This window comes from Ipomoea nil, unplaced genomic scaffold, assembly GCF_001879475.1.
Source record: "Ipomoea nil cultivar Tokyo-kokei standard unplaced genomic scaffold, Asagao_1.1 scaffold0688, whole genome shotgun sequence".
Lineage (NCBI taxonomy): Eukaryota > Viridiplantae > Streptophyta > Magnoliopsida > Solanales > Convolvulaceae > Ipomoea > Ipomoea nil.
In genome coordinates, this window is record NW_017617116.1 from 4,146,957 (window position 1) to 4,169,644 (window position 22,688).

A 22,688-nucleotide genomic window follows, 5' to 3' on the forward strand; every position below is an offset into this window, starting at 1 on the left:
ATACAAAAGTTTTGGTGTGATTATGATAAGTTAGGCGATAGATTAAGGCATATATTATAGAAATCGGGATTGATAAAAACTGGTGTTGATTGCTGACAAAGGTGTGTTTGAGGAACCTTTCTTCCACGTTTAGGGGCCTACTATGGTATTGTTTGTCTGGGTAGATAGATTACAGAGAGATATTAGTATTTGATGATAATTAAAATGAGGATTTCAGAGACTAAGTTGTCCTTGTTGCAGAGATACTAAGCAACCCAGATGATCTTAGTTTTTGTCCAAAAAGGATAGCAACTTGACCCAGATAGTGCCCCTTTGTCCAACTGGTCAATGCATATCATTTCATTCTTAACTGCCCAGTCCCGGTATTGCCCACACTTTCTTTCAAGACTGAAATACCCTCCAAGGTATTGAGAGGCCGGACACTTTCTGGAATGAGGTCACGGTGGTAGTTCCATTTAAAAGTATACTAGATATTGGTGTAATCTAAATAAATGACCAAAATACCCTTCAAAAGGTTAGGAACTACTCATCTGTGACCTGAAAAGCTTGAGACTTCTTGATACGAGGCTACTACCGTGTTAATCCTTTTTAAAAGTAATGCGAGGTATTTGTGAGATCTAAGTATATGACATTTAAGGATTGAAATTCCCTTCAAAAGGTTAGAAACTAGTCATCTATGACCCGATAGACTTTAAATTTCTTGACATGAGGTCGCAGTGTTAATCTTATTTTAAAATAATATCAAATATCTATGTGACCTGAATATATGTTCTTTAAAGATTGAAATATCCTTCCATGTTAGGAACTAGTTATCTATGACCTTGCAGGTTTTAAACTTCTTGACAGGACGTCACGGTGTTAATCCCATTTAAAAATAATATCAGGTATCGGTGTGATCTAAATTATGATCTTTAAGGATTGAAATACCCTTCAAAGTGTTAGGAGCTAGTCATTTCTGACCCGACATACCTGAAACTTCGTAAAATGAGGTCACGATGTTAATCCCTTTTAAAAGTAAAATGGAGTACAAGATATCGGTGTTTTTGTATATATAATAATGATATAATTTGAGGTATTCTGTGGTCTACCATGACGGCTTGTAAACCCTAAGTCAGACATTATATCTACACATCCAACTCAATTCTATCATTTTCTTCTTCTCTCTCTTTCTTCAAACCATGACAATGAGATATGTATATGTATGTATTATAGAATCGGTGACGTGAAGGACTCCAACAGCCTTAGATGATACTAAAACCACTGTCACAAGTAACTCTTGTCGGCACTTTTTTTAAAATTTCTATGTTTCTCTTCTGACTTAGAAAACAATAATAATTACAACAATCATAAACCCTTTCTTGCTTCCTTCCTGCTTATTTATTTATTATTGGTTTAATCATGGTGGACTATCAAACACTAATCATGTTTTTGCTCTAAGCCGTCCTCAACCTACAACCCGTACACTTGGCACCTTCACAGTTCACATGGGCTTTTAACAATAAATAATCTTCTATTGTTTGATGCATATTTTTGCTTGCTTGTAGGCTTTAAAATACAATAATTAAATGAATAATTATATGTTCATGTTGGTTAACAAAGTGATCTTTGTGAATTGTGATGAATATAATAAATCATGGGTGAGTCAACCAACTAAACCCATGGTTCTTTTACGCGTGTATGTGTAACAGTATAAAGACACTTTAAAAAATTTGAGACACAGCCCACGATTTCAAAGGTACTTAAGGCCGTTGGGCAGATGCTGTAATTCAGGTAGGCTCTAAGGTAAGGACAGATGGAGGCTCTCGAGATTGGGGTGCAGATCGTTTACATTTGCATCATGCTTGTTCAGTAATTTTAATGGGGAAAAAAGACAACTTTTTTAAGGATGTATTTTCTTGTTTAATAAAGTCAATAGTTTGCAAAAGTGGTTGGAAGATAGTAGGGAGAGAAGGTGCAAGGAATCTTTATGGACTTTGCAGGAAGGCATGGGCCATGGTGGTGGATTGTTTTCCTGTTCTCTTGACCAATTAGGGGATAAAACATGTTCCCAAACTTGAAAACTGCAGTGATAGAATTGTAATTTTCCTCATCTAATGTTCAACAAAATAGAAAATTTAGTGAGAAGTCTGGTTACATTAGTTGGAGGGCAATTTCTTGGCATCCTAGTCAGATGCTGTGACACCTGTCTTTGCATTTTCAGTACTTTAGGCATGTCTGTCTGCCCAGGAAAACACAGTTTTATGAATTTCTCTGGTTTTTCTGTACTTGGGAGGAATATGAAACCCAAACCAACAAACAACAGTTTGAGAATCAGAATCAGGGGGGGATTGGATTATATTCTTGTGGGTACATTATACCTTTTGTAGGTTCCAAAGAGGTGGATGATGATCTTGCAAAGATAATGTTCTTATTCTTATGCTTCTTGAAATGGGTTCTGTTTGACATAGTTAATGTAGCAATCATGTGTGTGAAAAGATGCAAAAATTCTTTCCCCTTTTCTTTTTTCCTGTCTTTTTTATCGCTGTTTTTAATTTCGGTTGTCCAAAAGAAAGAGATTTGTGCAGGGAAAGCATTTTTTTTTTTTTTTTGGAGTACAGAACCAAAAGAGAAGAGTGTTGTATTGTTTGTGTTTTGCTCTTCATAGTACCACCATTGATGCCGTGTTTTGCTCAGGTTTTTTTTTTTTTTTGTTTTCTTGGAAGAGAGTTGGCAAAGGTTACATTACTGATCTGGAAATTAGTACGCTAAGAAAAAAAAAAGGGGAGTTCTAGTCCTAAGGTTTTGTTCTAAAAGTGGTGAAACTATTGCAGCAGCTGCTGCTCTCTTCATGATCATCTGTTTTGTCGTTACAAGAAGCCTCTGTGACTCCACTGGAGCCTGAGGATGATGAAGCTGGAGCCAGGTTCAAATCAGCCCTCTCCCTCGCCAAGAAGTCGTAGAAAACCGGTTTGCTGTTGTTCTTTAAGCCCGCAGCTCTGTTGTCGGTGATGGCCTCGGTCTGGGTCTGAGCCGGGGTGTTTTCGTCTTCATTCTTTGCCCCTCTTTTCTTCAAGAATATGCGGCACAACACCCAATTCTCCTGCAAAAAAAGACGGGATAAGTTAGCTCATGACCTTTCGTTTAGTTCTGATACTAAATTGAAAGATGACCAGTACCCTTCGTTTAGTTCTGATACTAAATTGAAAAATGACCATTCATTTAGCGTTTAGTTCTTATACGAAATCGAAAGACGGGACTTTTAGTTTGGCTCTGATACTGAATTGAAAGACGGGGTTAACCTGAGGCAGGGATTGAGCATTGGTGAGGCGATATTCGTGCATGATCCAATCGGTTCGGGTGCCTTTCGGGGGCTTGCCTTTGTAGAAAACCAGAGTTTTCTTCATGCCAACAAGGTGGCGGTGGCCTTTGGAGCTCACAATCTGCTTGTCCAAACCGGTGGCCTTCCAGTAGCCGGAGCCGGTGGCTCTGTTTGACCTGTTGCCATTAGGATACTTCACCTCCCTGGTGCTAAAGAAATACCTCTCCTGCTCCAAATCACCTGAACCAAAACCTCAATTAAACTTTCTTTCCCCAATTCCCAGAAAACAAAACAAAACAAAAAAGACTAACCAACCTGGCAAATCCCAGGGATCAGATTTGCAGATATCAACCTCCGGGATGATGGAAGCCGGGAGGGGACACCTCAAAACCTTACACTTGAGATACTGAACCACCAGCTCCTCATCCGTGGGGTGGAACCGAAACCCCGGCGGCAGCCTCAGCACACCATTCTTCACAAAACTCAACTTCTCCATCACCACCAACAAAATTTGCAGAAAAAGCTAAGCTTTTTATAGAATCTTGAACAGTTGAGCTTGGAGTAGAGAACAAAAGGAAGAAGAAGAAGATGATGGGTATGGGTAGAGAGGAGTGGGAAAGTGTGGGTTGTTCTTATAGTGTTGAAGAAGTGGGCGGAGAGAGGGTAATTGGCGTAAGGAAGACTCAATCTCCATTTTTCCTTTGACGCATCTTTAACTAAAGTAAAATTGTCTGGGGCGCTGCTTAGCTTGTTTCCCCTGCCAAAACGTTTAAAATCTTTCTCTAACACAAATCTTATACGATAACCAAAACTCCCAAGACTAGGATGCTCATTTTCTCTTGTTTTCGTCTAAGGGAATGAATATATATTCCGTATATAATAAAATTATAAGAATATAGAAATAACCAATACATTAGAAACAGCTTTCTGCTGTGCAGCCAAACACTAGAAATGAAAATGTTTTTTAAAAATGACTCATTTTTCAGAAAATATTTCCCTGTTTTTCAAACGGACTCTTAGAAGAAAAAGAAGGTTAAATCAGAAATATATTTTTGTTGTGCAAGGAAGTAAGCATAATGTATAAGTTATTATGATAAGCGATTACACTAACGCATTTTTTAAATTCCCGTTAAGATTCTACCCTTATTGACATTTATATATTTTAATATATTTCCATCCATGTAATTGCATTTACTTTAATTCTCTATTTTTCATTTCTCCCGTCTTTCATTCTCCAAACGTTAAGTAAATGTATTCTTATTTCTTTAGCTTTTCATTTCTTCACGAAATGGAGAATTCCGCCAACTATATGACCTCTTACTACTCCCGTTGCCAGTAAGGTTCCAGTTCAACCCCAATTACGAAGCAATGATTTTGGTTTCGTGTTTGACTAAAAATTAAAAATCGAGACCGTACACGACTCTATTCGAATGTTAGGATCGGCTTGCTATTCTCTTTGCTAGTCAGGTTCCAGTTCAATCCCGATTACGAAGCAATGATTTTGGTTCCGTGTTCGACTAAAATTAAAATTCGAGACCGTACACGACTCTCTCCGGATGTTAGAATGAACAATTCTACTAAGTTCCCTCTTTAGTTGAAGAGTCACTTTGAGTTTACATTTTTAAATGTTATACACAACAATCTTGATTCTTAAAACAGACGAATACCAAGATTTAATTCCAATAATAATCAATTTTGTCCATTTGACATGATTCCGATTTATTGAAAAATTTTACAATGTCATGTGCTTTGCAAAACTATACTCTCTTTCTCCCATAAACCTATGACAAAACACATATTATGTTATAATCTTGTCCACAAAAGACGAAATTTTCCTCGCACCCCGACCTAACAGGATAGTGGATGAGTAAATCACGGTAATTCAATAACTTTTTATGTAAGAAGACTAGTGTCTAGTACTCACTACACTGCAACACCGCGTTGTAGCCTAAATAATTATATAAAATTTTCCATGGTTTATTGATCATTGATGGAAAAAAAAAATTAATTTGAAGGTGGGAGGTGGTAGTTTGGATATTATGGGATTGGAAGGGAGTTAGGGGATCATGGGAATGGCATGTTGGTTAATTAATGTAAGAAAAGAGAGAAATTAATTAATTACAAAGCAGTAAAAGGAGTTGCCTCCCCGTAAGGGTGAAGTCAGCTTATGTCACGCCGCTCCTTTAATGGTTATTCTCTTTAAATTACTCAAATACCCCTCTCCATGTCCTAACAACTTTTGCCTACTCATTCATTTTTTTTTTTTTTTTTAAAGCTCAATAAATGTGAAAACTCTTATGGTCAAGCGGCATATTAGAAGTCTCATGTTCGAATTTCAATGCGGAACATTAATAAGAAAGTATGTATGAACAGATAAATTTTGCTTTATGGAAAGATTTGTAACCGCTATTCGAAGGTGCGCTCCGGATGAAGCATGCCTTGTGACCCTAGTCAACAAAGAACTACAGTAAATGAGCCTAGCAGGTTGCTCATAGCTGACGACTCAAACAAAGAAGTCTAATAAATAGCTCCCATAGGGAGTTCGAACTTGGAATCTTATATATGATTGCCAAACCACTTGTCCAACCAGCTTGGTTAGAGGTTGCCCTAAAGACCGCAAAGGAGTTAAACTTAGAATCTTATGATTTGTAATTGCTAATTGTTTGACCAACTCGACCGGATCGAAAATGGTGCCGTGTCATGGATTTGTTAGTTTACAAGTTATGGGTGCGTGACAGCGCGGTTTACAAGCTAAGGTTGCCAAACCCCTCAAGACCGGCAGTGCAGCAGAAATAGAAGCAAGACATTGCGCTGTCATGGATAAGGAATCGCATGCATGAGGTGAGCTAAGCTAATAAGCTTTGATAATTAATATATATATATATATATATATATATATATATATATATATATATATATATATGTATGTATGTATGTATATGTTATTTTTGTGGGGGGACCAAATATATGCCCTCTCTAACCTTATTGGTTGACCCTTTGTTACTCCAAGAGTTGCAAATTAAGAAGAACCACAAATTTATTTGATAGTCCCATCTATCCTATACTCCTTAGCTTGCCAAACAATGCCTTTATTATTTATCTTTAATTGGCCTGGCTTACCAATTGGAGAAGAAAGAAGAGGGAAGTAGTGATAAGGTTTAAACCCAAACAAATTAAAATGTCACTAACATAATCTATGCATGAATCTAATTTATGTATTAGCTTTAATGTTACTATCAAACTGAATGTGTTTTGGCTGTTTTAGCACTTATCAAACTTTTTTAATGGTAGATATTTACATATGGTAGTTAGAGATCTTGGAAGTAAAAGATTGTGGAAATGTGATAGAATTATTTAATAGTTTTATTTCATTATATTTGTTTTTGCTGAATAACTGGTGATATCTTGTGACTCGTAGAATTAAAACAAAAAAAGATATATTTCATACACACTACATACAATTCAAACTCTTCAAAACGTGGAATTGTATATATAATCAATTTCTGATTCAACCATATATTATACATTTTGAGGGTATAATATATTGAAGTAAACATCTCGCTTAGCCACTCAGGAAAACCTCAATCCATATTAACCCAACATAAATCGGGAGTGGACTCCCATTGAAAATTATACCGCAAATGACTACTTTAAATGTCATTTAAAGCCAAATTTTCCAACACTCAATATTCTTCTTGGGATCACTTCTGCTAGAAATCAACGTAACGTCGTACCCTGAGATTAGGGGGCTTCGAATATAATGTTCACAATTATTTGAGAAAGTTTTCATACCTAACCAACATGTATTATAATGATGTAAATACGAAGAAATGAAATGAAATATACCAAAAATGGTTGGTTTAATGTTTTCTCAACAAAAGTGAGATTTGGCAAATAATCTTTATATCATTATTTAAAAAAAAAAAAAAAAAAGAAAAAAAAGAACCCTATATATGCATGAACACTCTAACCTGAAACCAACGAAATTCAGTGGTTGCATGCGTTATCGGATCGGATAAGATGCAAATTCAGATTTGACAAATAATCTTTTTATCATTTGATGATGGATTCCTTGAATTGATGCATACCATTTTATATTGTTAAGATGCTAAATTCCTTATGTCCAGTTGGGGAATGATATACTAATTAACTTAGCTACGCTTCATAATAATGATGTCAAATCACATATTACTACATTATTTCAATATTGATCATTTTTTTTCATATAGTTTTATTCTTATTCGAAGAAAAGTTCTAATCTTGCAATTATATTAGTGACCAACTTACCAACTATCTCGAGATATCATTATTTAATTCGTTACTTAGAGTATGAAATTAACGATGGGACGGATGCTAATTGAAATTGAGATTTTTTTTTTTTTTTTTTTTTTTTTGCATATTTTGTATGAGAATTGAAAAAAAAAATGCTTTACATTATAGTAGGTGAATTATTTGTTTTTTCAATTCGTATGATATTTTCCATTTTTTTTGTGTGAAGTAGTTGAAAAATTAGTATGGTTTTTATAGTATTTGCTATGCATTTTACACTCTTTTTTTACCTTTCTTTATTCCAATGCATGAAAAATTAAGTTTATGATTTGGTTAAATCGAAGCCATAATTCAAGACTCAAACAAGTAAATAAAGAGTAACATAACTAACTAATTAACTATCTCTCTCTCTCATTTAAAAAAATATTTTAAAATTAGAGGTGAGTTGCTAGAAATCTGAAAAACTTACAAATTGGACTAATCACATGAAATTGATTAGTTTAAGAATTTAATTGTAATTTTTTTAAGTTCGATGATTTAATTACATTATTGTGTGCGGTTCAATAACTTATTTGACCCTTATTCGTAATAAGTTTAAATTTTTAATTAAGATAGAACACGTATATTTCAGCATTGGGGTTGGGGTGAGTATTGGGGTGGGTAGAGGCGTGGAGGAATAAAGTTTGGGGGGTCCAACTTGGTAGCGAAACGACGGGCTTCTCACGTCGGATTGAAGGGTAGCTGACGAAATGAAGCAATTTCAATTTGCATGATATGATGCCCCATTTCTAGATTTTGTAATATTTTCTTGTCCCTTCTTTATTTCTTTCATTTCCACAATATATCTATATAATAAACATAATTAAGATTGGTCAACAATTTTTCAATCTCAATTACGCTTTTATCCCAAACTCTCTTATACGGAATACCCATTTTCTTATCTTAAATAAACTGCCCGTTGAATAATTCCCAAAGAAATATATTCAAAAGTAACGTAACGTACAAAACCAAATTTACTAAATTTAATTTATACCAATAGCTAGCGTCGCCGGTTTTGGAACCAGTCTTCCCCTTGTGATTTGCAAATGTTTGTGTTCACTCTTTAACTAAATCTATATATGATTCGTCCCAATAATATTCTTCACTCCATGTTACCTTACACCTTATAAATGTTGTATAGAACCCTAAATAAAAAGGGTTCAGGTAGTCGTTAATCGAGTTAATTAGATAGAGAAAGAAAGATACATGTTACGAGTTTGGGACGGGTTTGAGTAGTAGTGGAGTACTCGGCTCATACCTAATACATGTTTATGTATATATGTTAAATTGGGTTTAAAGTAAGATTAGTTTGGGTACGCTTGGACAGTGTTAAACATGTATGGAACAGGTATGAGTATTATTCTAGTGAGTTTGGACAAGAACATGTAGTTTTATAACTAATTGGATTTGAGAAAGACTTAGTAGGCATGCAGTATCCTACCTAATAGGAAGGTTCAGGTAAAAATACACTCCACATGAAAAAATAAAATAAAAATAACGATACCCGCATAGACAGCTCAACTGGTCATAGAGGTGAAACTTTGAAAGAATAACCAGGGATCGAGTCTCAAAGTGAGGGGGGTCGAGTTACCTTCTAAATGGTCTGTCAAAAGTGATTTACATCCCCTCCCAAATGCTCTGTTGGGTTAAGGTTCTTCCTTTTGAAAAAAGTCACGACTGATTTGATCTATCCATTTAATAGATCAAGTTGCTAACAAATAATAAAAAATCGGTGTCCCTTTTGAAAAAAGACCAAATGCACTGTTGGGAGAAGAAAAAACTCACCAGCGGCAGTGTGGGAACAACCTTTCAAAGTGAGGGGAGGGATTCTTCCTTTTGAAAAAAGAAAAAAGTCACGACCTCTCAAAGTGAGGGAAGGGGTTCTTCCTTTTGAAAAAAGAAAAAAGTCACGACTGATTTGATCTATCCATTTAATAGATCAAGTTGCTAATAAATAATAAAAAATAAGTGATGCTAGATTCATAAATATTAAAAATTTATAATAATTATATAATTGACCATGATTTTTTTTTTTAAAAATAAAAATAAAATCTCCGATTCCTAATTATGATCCATTCTCACTTTTTACAGGGGATTATATTTTCATTTTGAATTTTTGAGGATATTGTGAAGTGTATTTTGTGTGTGGGGGTGGGGGCTGGAAAGTGGGACAGTTGGAATTTAGTTAAAATGGAGCCTTAAACATTGAAAATTGGAGAAGTTTGGTTCCGTAGGGAGAAGGGAAACTTATAAGAAGAATATTTATATTAGAGAAAATGAATGAAAGGGATATGAGGGGCCCAAAAGTAAATGGCCTCATAAACCCACTTGTAGTTTGGAAAGGAGAAATGGTTTTCCCAATTGCGGCTATACCCTTCTCTCTCATACTGTCATTTAAAAAAAAAATGATTTGCCTTTTTTAAAATTAAATATTATATTTGTTTTTATTAGTTGCGAGTCAAATGCGGTGTTTGCGTGTGTGGGTTGAACAGCTCTATTTTTTTTTCTTTTTTTTTTTTAAATAAATATTTTACAAAAAATAATAATTAATATATGCAGAGAAACGTCTATTTTTTGCAATTGGTTTCTTTTCGTAAAATATGTAGTTGAGTGGGAATCTCCTGTTTTATTGGATTCTAATAAAATACTCACTTCTCTCCCACCAGACATACAAATTTTATACAACTCTTTTTTTACTACTATCAAATTTATTAGAAGGTTTTTTTTTTTTTTTTTTTTAGTACTAGTGACTCTAGTCAATACTATTGACTATGTTATAATGTAGTATTTATTCATACATACTTTCTCAACCTAATAAAATACAAATAGTCAATGTTTCACTAGGGTTTGAACCTGTGACCTCCTATTTGAGAAAGACACAATCATGCCGCTTTAATATATGGACAAATTGATATATTCTTATTTTTGTTCACAATAAATGCATGGTAATAAAAATGTTGATATGGTATTTTGGGTAATGAAATTATAAATATTGTTATATTATTTAAGGAGGATATTTTTAAAGCTTTCCAATATAGTAAGATTGATATATTATTATTATTATTATTTTTTAAAGAAACAATGAGAATAATAAAAGAGGATGAGTGTCAATCACCTTGTACTCAGATGACATGTAGTCTCATATAAGAGCTCATAAGATCGAGGCTCAGTGAAGACGGTGTTGACTCTTTGTGCTTCAATAGGTTGAGAAAGTATGCTTGAACAGATATTACAATGTAATAGAGTCAATAGCATTAAAAAAAAAAAAAATAGAGGATGAGAAGATATAACTCATCATCACACTCTTCATGATATAAGTACAATGACCAATTAATAAATTTATGTAAGAAAAAAATTAACATTTAAGTTCTTCAATTATTTTTTTGAGTTATAAATCTAATCATTTTTTTAAGAGTTAATTCCACCTGAGGTCCATTGTTTTTTGTAACAATTTCAATTTTAATAATAGACTATTGTTTTGTCATTTAACATTCCAAACTATTATTTTTGAACACTTTTAATCATTCTTATGACTTTTCCTATTGTTTAGTAAGAGTATTTTTGTCTCTTCATATTTTTCTTTTGTTATTTTTCTGTTTTCAACCGGTTTAATTGGTTATCATGAATTAGCTAACTCCACGTGTTAAAAAATAATCTCTCTCTCTCTCTCCCTCTCTCTCTATAATAATAATAATAATAATAATAATAATAATAAGTGGTAGTGGTGGTGGTATGGTAGTGTGGCACTGTGGTGGTGATAGACCGATGGTTGTGGTTGTGTGTTGGTAGTGGTACGTGGTAATAATAATATGAAAACTAGCTTGAGAAGATAAATACGAGAAAATAAAGAATCTAGAAAATGTCTTCCGATTAAAAATGTAGGAATTCATTTTCCGCTGACAAGAATAAATATTTTTCTTTCACTTTATTTTTATAAAATAATTTCTGTAAGTCATTTTTAGAGTTTCTAAATGATCCTAATGAAAATTTTTGGTCACATTATCATGATCCTAAAGCTTTTATATAATCTTAGATTAAATTAGATATACCATATTGTATAAAATATTATATATATTTCTTTGGATGCATATGCTTTAAATTTGATCAAGCACGAAATAGTGAATTTAACAGATATGTTTTTATATTTGAGCACATTATATTGTCCATTTTCTTTACCCCAAAAAGATATGGACATCGCACCTTTATATTAATTAATAAAAACCTCACTTTTTGTTTATACATTACTTGCAATGACTTTAGTTTTCAATCCAAACACAACTTCTAACAATTTATTATAAAACGTAATTATTGTACTGTTATCCCACTTTAAAAGCACTCTTACAAAAACAGGAAAAAATAAACAAAACAATATTATGATTTCGACAGTTCTGCAGCAACAGTCGATATAGGCCATGTTTGGTAAAATGGTTATTAGCTGATAGTTGTTTGCTGTTAGCTGATTGTGTTAATTAGAGGGTATAAATAATTGATAACATTAGTTGATTGTAGAAAAGTGTTTGGTAAATTAGCTGTTAACTGATAGCTATTTGGTATAATTTCTTTTTCTCAAAAAGCTAATTGAAAAAGTTGCTAGGAGTAGCTTTTTTAATTTTAGCCTTTTGAAGTTGCAAAAAGCTAATTAACCAAATATTTATATTGATATTTTAACTAAATCAAACAATTAATAGTGGTCAAATAAGCCAAAATTGACCTATAGGCCAATTTTTTACCAAACAGGGCCATAATGTCCATGTATCTGTTCATAACTACTTTCTCAACTTACCAATCTGAAATACAAAGAGTCAGTTAATACCGTCCACGCTGGGGCTCATATCCATACCTTCCCATTCGAGAGAGCCACTATTATGCCTCTTGACTATAAGGCCTTTGACATTTTAACTTGTACGTATACTTAATAGAAAATACTATGTGTACTCCCACTCTATACTCCCTATTTTTATTCCCACACACAAAATCTTAATGTAGACACTTGTATTAGGACCCACATGAAAAAATAACTTATAAGAGCTCGCCAATTTAGGAAGTAAAATTGAGGGAGTAGGAGTTGGGAGTACATGTAGTAAAACTCACACTTAATTAACCATTATAGGTAGCTAGTAGGCAGGAGATGATGCTTTCCAAAGAGTACTAATAAACAATCATGATTCACCAGACATTCTCGGATTACTTAGGACAAGAAGTAATTGCAAGACAATAAACTATGTTAATTAATAATAATCAAAGGAATGAATCATCTTGAGGATGTAATTATTAAGAGAGCACACAAGTAAAAGCGATAGCGATATGATAGATGGGGATGAAATTTTTGAAGCCTCTCTATTTTTGTCAATCATTTTTCCATTATGTGCTCTTTCTTTCCTTCCCCCATCATTGCATTCAACCCCAACTTTCAACTCCATATCTATACTCTCATTATATATATATATATATATATATATATATATATATATATATATATATATATATATTCTTATTTTCACCATTATATTATTCAATTTACATCTTTCCAACCTAGCTAATAAGTAATTATTAATACATTACAGTATATCACGTTACAAATTTTTCTAATAGGTAAAATTTAATAATAATAATAATTATAATATTCTGACATATATGCGACCACTAGCCATGAACATTGCACTAATATGTGATTCAATACACAATATATGCACATGTTTCTCATGAGACAGAAACATATACTTAACCACTTTATAGGGCTAAGCCTCACTCGACCTTCACTATATTTAATTTCAAAATGATTTTAAAACATTAAAAAAAAAAATCTGCAACACTATATGTGGCACTCAGCTATACTTAAAAAAGAAAAACGTTTAATGATTTCACCCTATAACTACATCTTATGGAGGACCCTTCGGAAAGGCTTCGTCTATTGCTAACTACTGATCTTGCGAGTATTGTAAAACACTAAAACCTAAATTTTTATAAATATATATCTAGGGCATAGATTATGATATAGATCATGATTCGAATGCATGCATCTATTTGTTGCCAAATACTTCTCTAGTAAGTTAACATTATTTAACAATAATAACAATAATAATAGAGTAATATAGTGTAAGATAGCTAAGAAAAATGGAAAATAGGAAACTATTACTTTAAGGAAAGAGAAACAAAGAAGTTCAAAAGTGGGTATGAAATTCGGAGTTGACCAATACAATTCCATCATTATTTTAAAGGCAGATACTATATCTTTTTTTTTTTTTAGCTTCATTATTTCTCATACAAAAGCATCTTTCTTTATTTTATTTTTCAGAATATTGAAACCCCCCACCCCCACCCCCACCCTTTTCTCTTAATTCTAACGCTAGTGTTGTCCACCACTCGCAAGAACCTTAAGCAACTTTGAAAAAATAATCTTTATTTATTTATGGTTGAATTGAATATGTAGTGAAAGATATATAGAGCCTATTTATGTTTCTTGATTTATAGGTAACCCATGGTTTAAGACTATCATGAATGCAAGTAAAATGTGATGAGGACCGCTAAGCTGCGTGGAGAATCAAACATTTACTTATTGCTTGCCATGTACGTAGTACACTACAATGATGTTTTAAAACAACATTAATATCTTTTGAACTTGCAAAACGTACAAGTAGCCTCTTGACATGAAGTGAGGAGGTTGATATATAATCCGTGTTTCTCAAAAAAAAATAACCATGATTTGATGTATTGATTTGTCATCGTTGTTTATTTAGAAGTATTGTAATAATTTATTGTTGATTGTTGTATGTTATGTATAGTCCTAGGGCATCGTCAATGGTTGGTTTTTTGCACAAATTTTAAGATACCAAGTTAAGTAGGAGAGAATGAGGGAGTGAAAAAAAAAATAAAAATTATGGTAACGCACACAGCTGAGCGTGTTGTTATGCCTCACATGAGAAATGGTGTTCCTTTTTTAATTTTGGTGGGACTCATGTCAGATACCAAAAACCACTTTTTACATAATGCTCTCACTTCTTTCGCAAATTATGCTGTGCAACCGAATGCACCATGCGCATGGTGCATTCGATCCAAAATGACGTCGTTTTAGTTAAAAAACGCGCGTCCCACTTAAAGAAGAAATCAATTTTGATTCCCGGCAATAGCATTTTTATATATCCATAAATTCATAACTATATATCCACAAATTCATAACTATATATCCACAGTGAATGAATGAAGTAAAAATCCACAACTATATATCCACAGTGAATGAATGAAGTAAAAATTCACAATGAATGAACTAAATATCCACAATGATTGAACTAAATATCCACAATGAATGAACTAAATATCCATAAATTCATAACTATATATCCACAGTGAATGAATGAAGTAAATATCTACAATGAATGAACTAAATATCCACAATGATGAACTAAATATCCATAAATTCATAACTATATATCCAGAAATTCATAACTATATATCCACAATAATGCTATTGCTGCGAATCGAACCTGATTTTTTTTTTTTTTAAGTAGGACGCGCGTTTTTAGTCAAAACGACGTCGTTTTGCATCGTATGCACCATGCGCATGGTGCATCGTATACAGAGCATAACTATTGCACTTCTTTTCTCTCCTCACAACCTCTCTTCCACTCCAACCAAAATTTCATCAAAAACTGAGCAAAAACTATTATTATGATTATCCTTTGTGTAACAAGAGTTTTCGCCACTTATAAGGTGGACACAATTCCACAGCATAACGATTGAATTTGACCCTACCCAAATGAAAAAGTGTGGGATTTATAAGAATTACACAAACGGATAGAATATAATATTTGGGCTTTGTTTAAAAAAAACCATTTGGGCTTTAAGATTTGGGCCTTGAACGATGTGGAACCCAAAGTCATCTGTGTTGAAGTTAAAATGTGCCTCATATGTTGTCCAGGCCCAAATTCTGTGCAGTTAGAGTCTTTAAAGGCTTTTTGGTACAGTTTTGAAAAAAAAAAAAACTTGAAACACATGAAATGAATGAGACAAGCAAAAACGTCATGAATGTAAGGATAAAATTAAGTATAAATAATCACTTATCAAACACCCCACACTTAACATTTGCTTATACTTAAAACAAATATCACACAAAAATAACTAAGTAAGCCGAAGAACCTTATTATAAATTGATGAAATCAACTTTAAAAATTTCACTCGAATGCATACATCGCAATGGGTCCTACAATCTCAACATTCCTAGTATACCATAGAAATTGACCACCTTTTATTAGAATTTACAAACACTCAACCACTCGAGTCCTACAATGTGGTCATCTTTTATACATACAATTAAGCCAGGGTATAAATGAGCTAAGCTACTCGTAAACTATCTAAGATCAATTTGATAAATATTTGAATTTAATTTAGTCACTGTTGAACCAAAATCAAGTAGTTTTAGTAACGAGTTGTTGGGAAAATCCCACTTCCTGCGACAATAAAAATCACAGAACCGACAGGAGCACAAACACAAGATGATACACAATAGCCCAAAAATAAATATCAAACACAAGAACACACGATTTACGTGGAAAACCCCAAATCGGGGAAAAAACCACGGGACCACCACCAACCAAATAATCCACTATAATAAATCTTGGGTACAAAGTTTCAGGCTACCACACGAGCCAAACATCCACAAATCATCAAATGAAATAATTATAGGCCAAAGACTTCTATTATATTCCACAGGCCTAAACAGAATACCAACTCGTACTTAAAATATTCAACCACCACAAGCAAGATGAAAAGAATACAAATAGTACGAGAATACCCAAAAGATGCCTGGAACAAACAAGCTGACCTCCAATAATATTTGATGAAGAAACCACCCAAGAAGTTAGACAAATTCACGGCTAAAATTCATCACACTTGAGTCAAAGGATGAAGAAACAAGATGAAGATAATTTCTTCCTCTGCTGCCGCCGAACTGCTGCCCTCCTCCCTCTCACGTTTTTTATTTTGTTTTGTCTTCAATTCACCAACAACCCAAATCACATATATATTACATTATATATATAATGGGGAATGAACCAAAAAAAAAAAGGAGAAGTTTCCTTTTCATAATTTTGGTAAGCAAATTGCCGCACCATTCCATAATTCATCCATATATTCCTAATTAAATATTATTATATTATATAAATATAATAATAATAATAATTAGGGTTCAATATGAGAGGAAGTCCAACAAAATATAGTGGATACAAATTGGCTTGGTCCAAACATGAGCTATTTACCACATAGGAGGGAAGCCCAACCCAACAAATCTCCCCCTCCCGACTATGTGGAAGATATCGCCATCCCGGCGATAGAGCAACAATCCTCAAACTTCCCTCTCGGCAATGCTTTAGTCATCATGTCAGACCCATTATCATCAGTATGAATCTTTTCAAGTTCAAGCATCTTGCACTCCAAGATATCTCTAATCCAATGATATCTCGTGTCAATATGTTTTGACCTGTAATGGAACGTGGAGTTCTTTGCAAGATGAACTGCACTTTGACTATCACAATAGAGCACATACCTGTCTTGAACAAACCCGAGCTCTTGAACAAACTTCTTCATCCATAGCATTTCTTTACTGGCCTCAACAGATGCTATGAACTCAGCTTCAGTGGTAGACAAAGCAACACACTTTTGCAATCTTGATTGCCATGAAACTGCTCCCCCTGCATAGGTAATTAGATAACCTGAAGTAGATTTCCTGGTGTCAATGTCCCCGGCCATATCTGAATCAGTGTACCCGACAAGAATAGGTTTCTCTGTACCAAAACACAAACTCAGACTTGAAGTACCCCGAAGATATCTCAGAACCCACTTCACAGCATCCCAATGTTCTCTCCCTGGATTTGAGAGAAATCTGCTAACAACACCCACTGCATGAGCAATATCTGGTCTCGTACATACCATGGCATACATCAAACTACCAACAACTGAAGAATAGGGAACTCTTTGCATTTCTTCATTCTCTTTCTCACTAGAGGCACATTGCTTCTTACTTAACTTGAAATGCATACCAAGAGGTGTATTCACTGACTTAGCTTTATCCATATTAAATCTCTCAAGTACTTTCTCTATATACTTCTCTTGAGATAACCACAACTTCTTGTTCTGCCTGTCACGAATGATCTTCATCCCAAGAATTTGCTTTGCTGGTCCCATGTCCTTCATAGAAAAAGACTTACTCAACTCTTGTTTCAATTGTTGAATTCTTGAAACGTTGCGACCAACAATCAACATATCATCAACATAAAGCAACAATATAACAAAGTCATCATCAGAGAATCTGTTTACAAAAGCACAGTGGTCCGAAGAAGTCTTCTTGTACCCATGCTTACTCATAACGGAAGTAAACTTTTTATACCACTGCCTCGGAGCTTGCTTCAATCCATACAAACTCTTCTTTAACCTGCAAACATAATCCTCTTTCCCTTTGACTTTGAATCCCTCAGGTTGCTCCATATATATCTCCTCATCCAAATCACCATGGAGAAAAGCTGTCTTTACATCCATCTGCTCAATTTCTAAATCCAAACGAGCTGCTAGACCCAACACAACTCTAATGGATGAAAATTTCACAACAGGAGAGAAAATTTCATCAAAATCAATACCTTTCTTCTGGCTAAAACCTTTCACCACCAGTCGAGCTTTGAATCGTGGAACTGAAGTGCCCTCTTCATGTTTCAATCTGTAGACCCACCTGTTCTTCAAAGCTTTCCTGTTCTTTGGTGCCCTTACCAACTCAAAGGTATCATTTGCATATAGGGAATTCATCTCATCCTGCATAGCCTCAAGCCATTGTCTCTTTTGCTCACTCTCCATAGCTTCTTCATAGAACTCAGGTTCTCCCCCATCAGTTAATAGCACATACTGACTGGAAGAGTAACGAGTAGATGGTCTCCGTTCCCTGTTAGACCTTCTAGGAGGATCAACTGGAACCTGCGAAGAAACTTCTTGTTCCTGGTGCACAACATCATCAACATGACCATCCACATCAGCTGTATCACCCTGATTGTCTGGTACAAGATCACCATTCTGGCCATTCTCTTGAACCTCATCAACATCATGTGTATCTTCGCTGGAAACTGGCTCACAGTCAACCAAACTTCCGCTGTCTTGAGATACTGGCTTTCTCACTTTGTCAACATCTTCAATGGTTTGATCTTCAAAGAACACTACATCACGGCTTCTCACAAGCTTCTTCTCAACTGGATCATACAGCTTGTAGCCAAATTCATCAAGACCATAACCAATGAAAATGCATTGTCTAGTCTTCGAGTCCAACTTAGATCTTTCATCTCTTGGGACATGCGCAAATGCCTTACAACCGAAGACTCTGAGGTGATCATAAGAAACTTCCTTTCCACACCAAACCTTATCAGGAACTTCATTATTCAAAGCAATAACGGGAGATAAGTTGATAACATGAACAGCTGTGGAAACTGCCTCTGCCCAAAAAGAACTAGGCAACTTTGCGTCATCAAGCATACATCTGACTCTCTCCATAATTGTCCGATTCATCCTCTCTGCTAAGCCATTTAATTGAGGAGTTTTAGGAGGAGTTTTCTGATGTCTAATACCGTGCATTCTGCAATACTCATCAAATGGGCCACGATACTCACCGCCATTGTCAGTACGGATGCACTTCAATTTCTTCCATGTCTGTCTCTCAACAAGGGCATGAAACTCTTTAAACACACCAAACATATCACTTTTGTGCTTCAAAGTGTAAACCCAGAGTTTCCTAGAATAATCATCAATGAAGGTCACAAAGTAAGATGCACCTCCAAGTGATCTAACCTTCATTGGTCCACACACATCAGAATGTATCAACTCAAGTGGCTCCGGCTTCTTCGAAGGAGAATTGCTCATAAAAGAAACTCTTTTCTGTTTCCCTGCCAGGCAATGAACACATCTGTCCAATCTAGCTTCCTTTACTCCTGAAAGCTTCTTCTTCTTGGCAAGGTAATCAATCCCCTTCACACTCATGTGGCCAAGTCGTTTATGCCACAATTCTGATGCACATTCTTTTGCTGCCACATTCACTGAATCACCAGAAATAGAGCTTTGTAAAGAGTACAAGTTAGAAGACTTGTTACCTCGTGCAATAACCAGTGAGCCTTTAGTGATTTTCCAATGTCCATCACCAAAGAAACAACAGAAACCATCATCATCGAGTTTTCCTGTAGAAATGAGATTCAGTCTGATACCCGGTGCATGCTTTACATTTTTAAGTTCCAGCTTTGTGCCATTGCTGGTCTCAAGACAAACTGTACCGGTACCAATCACCTTCACCTGACCATCATCACCCATTCTTAGCTCTCCAAAATCACCTGGACTATATGAAGTAAAGAATTCCTTCCTTGGTGTAACATGGTAAGATGCGCCTGAATCTACAATCCAAGTTGTCTCATGGCATGCAACGTTGACGGCGTTCTCATCACAAGCAAGAAGCAAATCTGCTCTAACTGTTGCAACCTGGTTCTCTGTGTGATCATCTTTCTTGTCTTGCTTCTGTTCCCTTTTCAACTTGAAGCAATTTTTCTTGATGTGACCCTTCTTGCCACAATGATAACATTCAACATCCTTGTGCCATGACCTTGACTTACTTCTGCTTTTATCTCTACCTTTCTGACCCCTTTGTTTGTTTCTCCCCCTATCATTTGTAACCAAAATATCTGACTGAGAAGTGGAGGTGTCTTGAGATCTTCTTCTTGACTCTTCATTCAAGATACCACTCTTGACATACTCCATGGTCACAACACCGTTGGGAGCAGAATTGGTCAAAGAAACCCTAAGTGTTTCCCAAGAATCAGGTAGAGTGTTAAGCAACCAGAGACCAAGTACCTCATCCTCAAATTTGATGCCCATGCTAGACAACTGATCAAGAACACCCTGAAAATCATTGACATGATCATTGATCAATGTACCTTCCTTGAATCTTAGATTCATCAATTGTTTTAGCAAAAACAATTTGTTATTGCCCGTCTTAGAAGCATACAGGGTCTCAAGTTTATCCCACAGGCTTCTGGCATGTGTCTCGTTGATAATGTGATTCATAACATTATCTTCAACCCATTGGCGAATATAACCACAAACTTGTTGGTGCTCAAAGTCCCACTCTTCGTCTGACATGCTTTCTGACTTTGCAGTTGCAAACACAGGTAGATGTAATTTCTTCACAAACAAAAGATCCTTCATCTTGGCCTTCCAAATGTGATAATTTCTACCATTCAATCGTACCATATTACTCATATTTGTCTCCATGTCAAATGTACCCAATCAACAACCAGGGCTCTGATACCACTTTGTTGGGAAAATCCCACTTCCTGCGACAATAAAAATCACAGAACCGACAGGAGCACAAACACAAGATGATACACAATAGCCCAAAAATAAATATCAAACACAAGAACACACGATTTACGTGGAAAACCCCAAATCGGGGAAAAAACCACGGGACCACCACCAACCAAATAATCCACTATAATAAATCTTGGGTACAAAGTTTCAGGCTACCACACGAGCCAAACATCCACAAATCATCAAATGAAATAATTATAGGCCAAAGACTTCTATTATATTCCACAGGCCTAAACAGAATACCAACTCGTACTTAAAATATTCAACCACCACAAGCAAGATGAAAAGAATACAAATAGTACGAGAATACCCAAAAGATGCCTGGAACAAACAAGCTGACCTCCAATAATATTTGATGAAGAAACCACCCAAGAAGTTAGACAAATTCACGGCTAAAATTCATCACACTTGAGTCAAAGGATGAAAAAACAAGATGAAGATAATTTCTTCCTCTGCTGCCGCCGAACTGCTGCCCTCCTCCCTCTCACGTTTTTTATTTTGTTTTGTCTTCAATTCACCAACAACCCAAATCACATATATATTACATTATATATATAATGGGGAATGAACCAAAAAAAAAGGAGAAGTTTCCTTTTCACAATTTTGGTAAGCAAATTGCCGCACCATTCCATAATTCATCCATATATTCCTAATTAAATATTATTATATTATATAAATATAATAATAATAATTAGGGTTCAATATGAGAGGAAGTCCAACAAAATATAGTGGATACAAATTGGCTTGGTCCAAACATGAGCTATTTACCACATAGGAGGGAAGCCCAACCCAACACGAGTCAAGTCGCATTTAAATTTGTTATTACTCATCTCAAGCAACTCGCCTCCCTAATCGATTTTTTTCTTTTTTTCTTTAATTTTTTTACATCTATTTTATACCAAATATACATATAATATTACAAATTTAACTAATATACTTATATGCTTATATATGTTTATATGTTATATATAAAGTAGTCATAACCAAGATGTAATTAGTGTTTGATAAATGGGTTGATAATTCAACATTTAGGTGGTTTGACTTTGCAAAAATTGTGACTAGTCGCTAGGCGGTGGCAGACTGCCTAAAATTTCGGCGAAATTATCGTTCTAGGTGACCAGGACTATGTGGTCTAATGGTATCCGGGTTGGACTTCCATTTGGAAGGTTGTGAATTCGAGCCTCAGTGGAGGCGTGATTGGCTCTTTGTGTTTCAGTAGGTTGAGAAAGTATATGAACAGATACTACAATGTAATAGGGCCAGTATCATTCAAAAAAGGTGACCTAGGCGGGCGTTTAAGTTGCCGATTAGCTATTTTTTAAATGGGTTTTTTTTTCACTCAAATTTATGTCGTTTTTAGTGAAATAACACTAAATTGTTCAAATCGAAGCAAACCCACAAGATGTAATAATAATTAAAAAATAAATAAAATCAGGTACTCTAATATTAATACTTTTTGAGTTGTGACTTTGCTCATGTGAGCCTCATTATCGTATTATTAGTTCAACAACATCTATTCCGAATCCTTCCTAGTGCAATAATTGCATTGTATACATTGCTAGACATCAACCTATGAGTTTAGCTATGGCCTATATACACATAGCATTTGAATACACGTATAGTACACACAACTTGTAACCCTACTTTGACGTATAGTACACACAGTTTGTTAATGTTATGTTACAAAATTAAGGATTTTTGTTTG

General features: G+C 34.7%; 1 protein-coding gene across 2 annotated transcripts; it reads right to left on the reverse strand.

The window, feature by feature from the left end:
• Positions 1 to 2,572: 2,572 nt before the first annotated feature.
• LOC109176165 (NAC domain-containing protein 83-like) lies at positions 2,573 to 3,921 on the reverse strand. Of its 2 annotated transcripts, none has more exons than XM_019325609.1 (3): positions 3,614 to 3,921; positions 3,284 to 3,538; positions 2,573 to 3,105 (listed from the first exon to the last, which is right to left on the reverse strand). In XM_019325609.1, exons 1-3 carry the CDS (start codon positions 3,792 to 3,794, stop codon positions 2,774 to 2,776), a joined length of 768 nt encoding a protein of 255 aa, XP_019181154.1. In that variant the 5' UTR covers positions 3,795 to 3,921; the 3' UTR covers positions 2,573 to 2,773. The 2 variants fall into 2 exon arrangements, with proteins under 2 accessions (XP_019181154.1, XP_019181155.1); XM_019325610.1 differs by having other exon boundaries at positions 2,573 to 3,079; positions 3,279 to 3,538.
• Positions 3,922 to 22,688: the final 18,767 nt, after the last annotated feature.

Coding starts and splice junctions, on each gene's coding strand:
- LOC109176165 (XM_019325609.1), bottom strand. CDS start 3,794: ATGGAGAAGTTGAGTTTTGTGAAGAATGGTGTGCTGAGGCTGCCGCCG. Junction 3,539..3,613: donor TGATCCCTGGGATTTGCCAG/GTTGGTTAGTCT, acceptor GTTTTGGTTCAG/GTGATTTGGAGCAGGAGAGG. Junction 3,106..3,283: donor CACCAATGCTCAATCCCTGC/CTCAGGTTAACC, acceptor AAAGGTCATGAG/CTAACTTATCCCGTCTTTTT.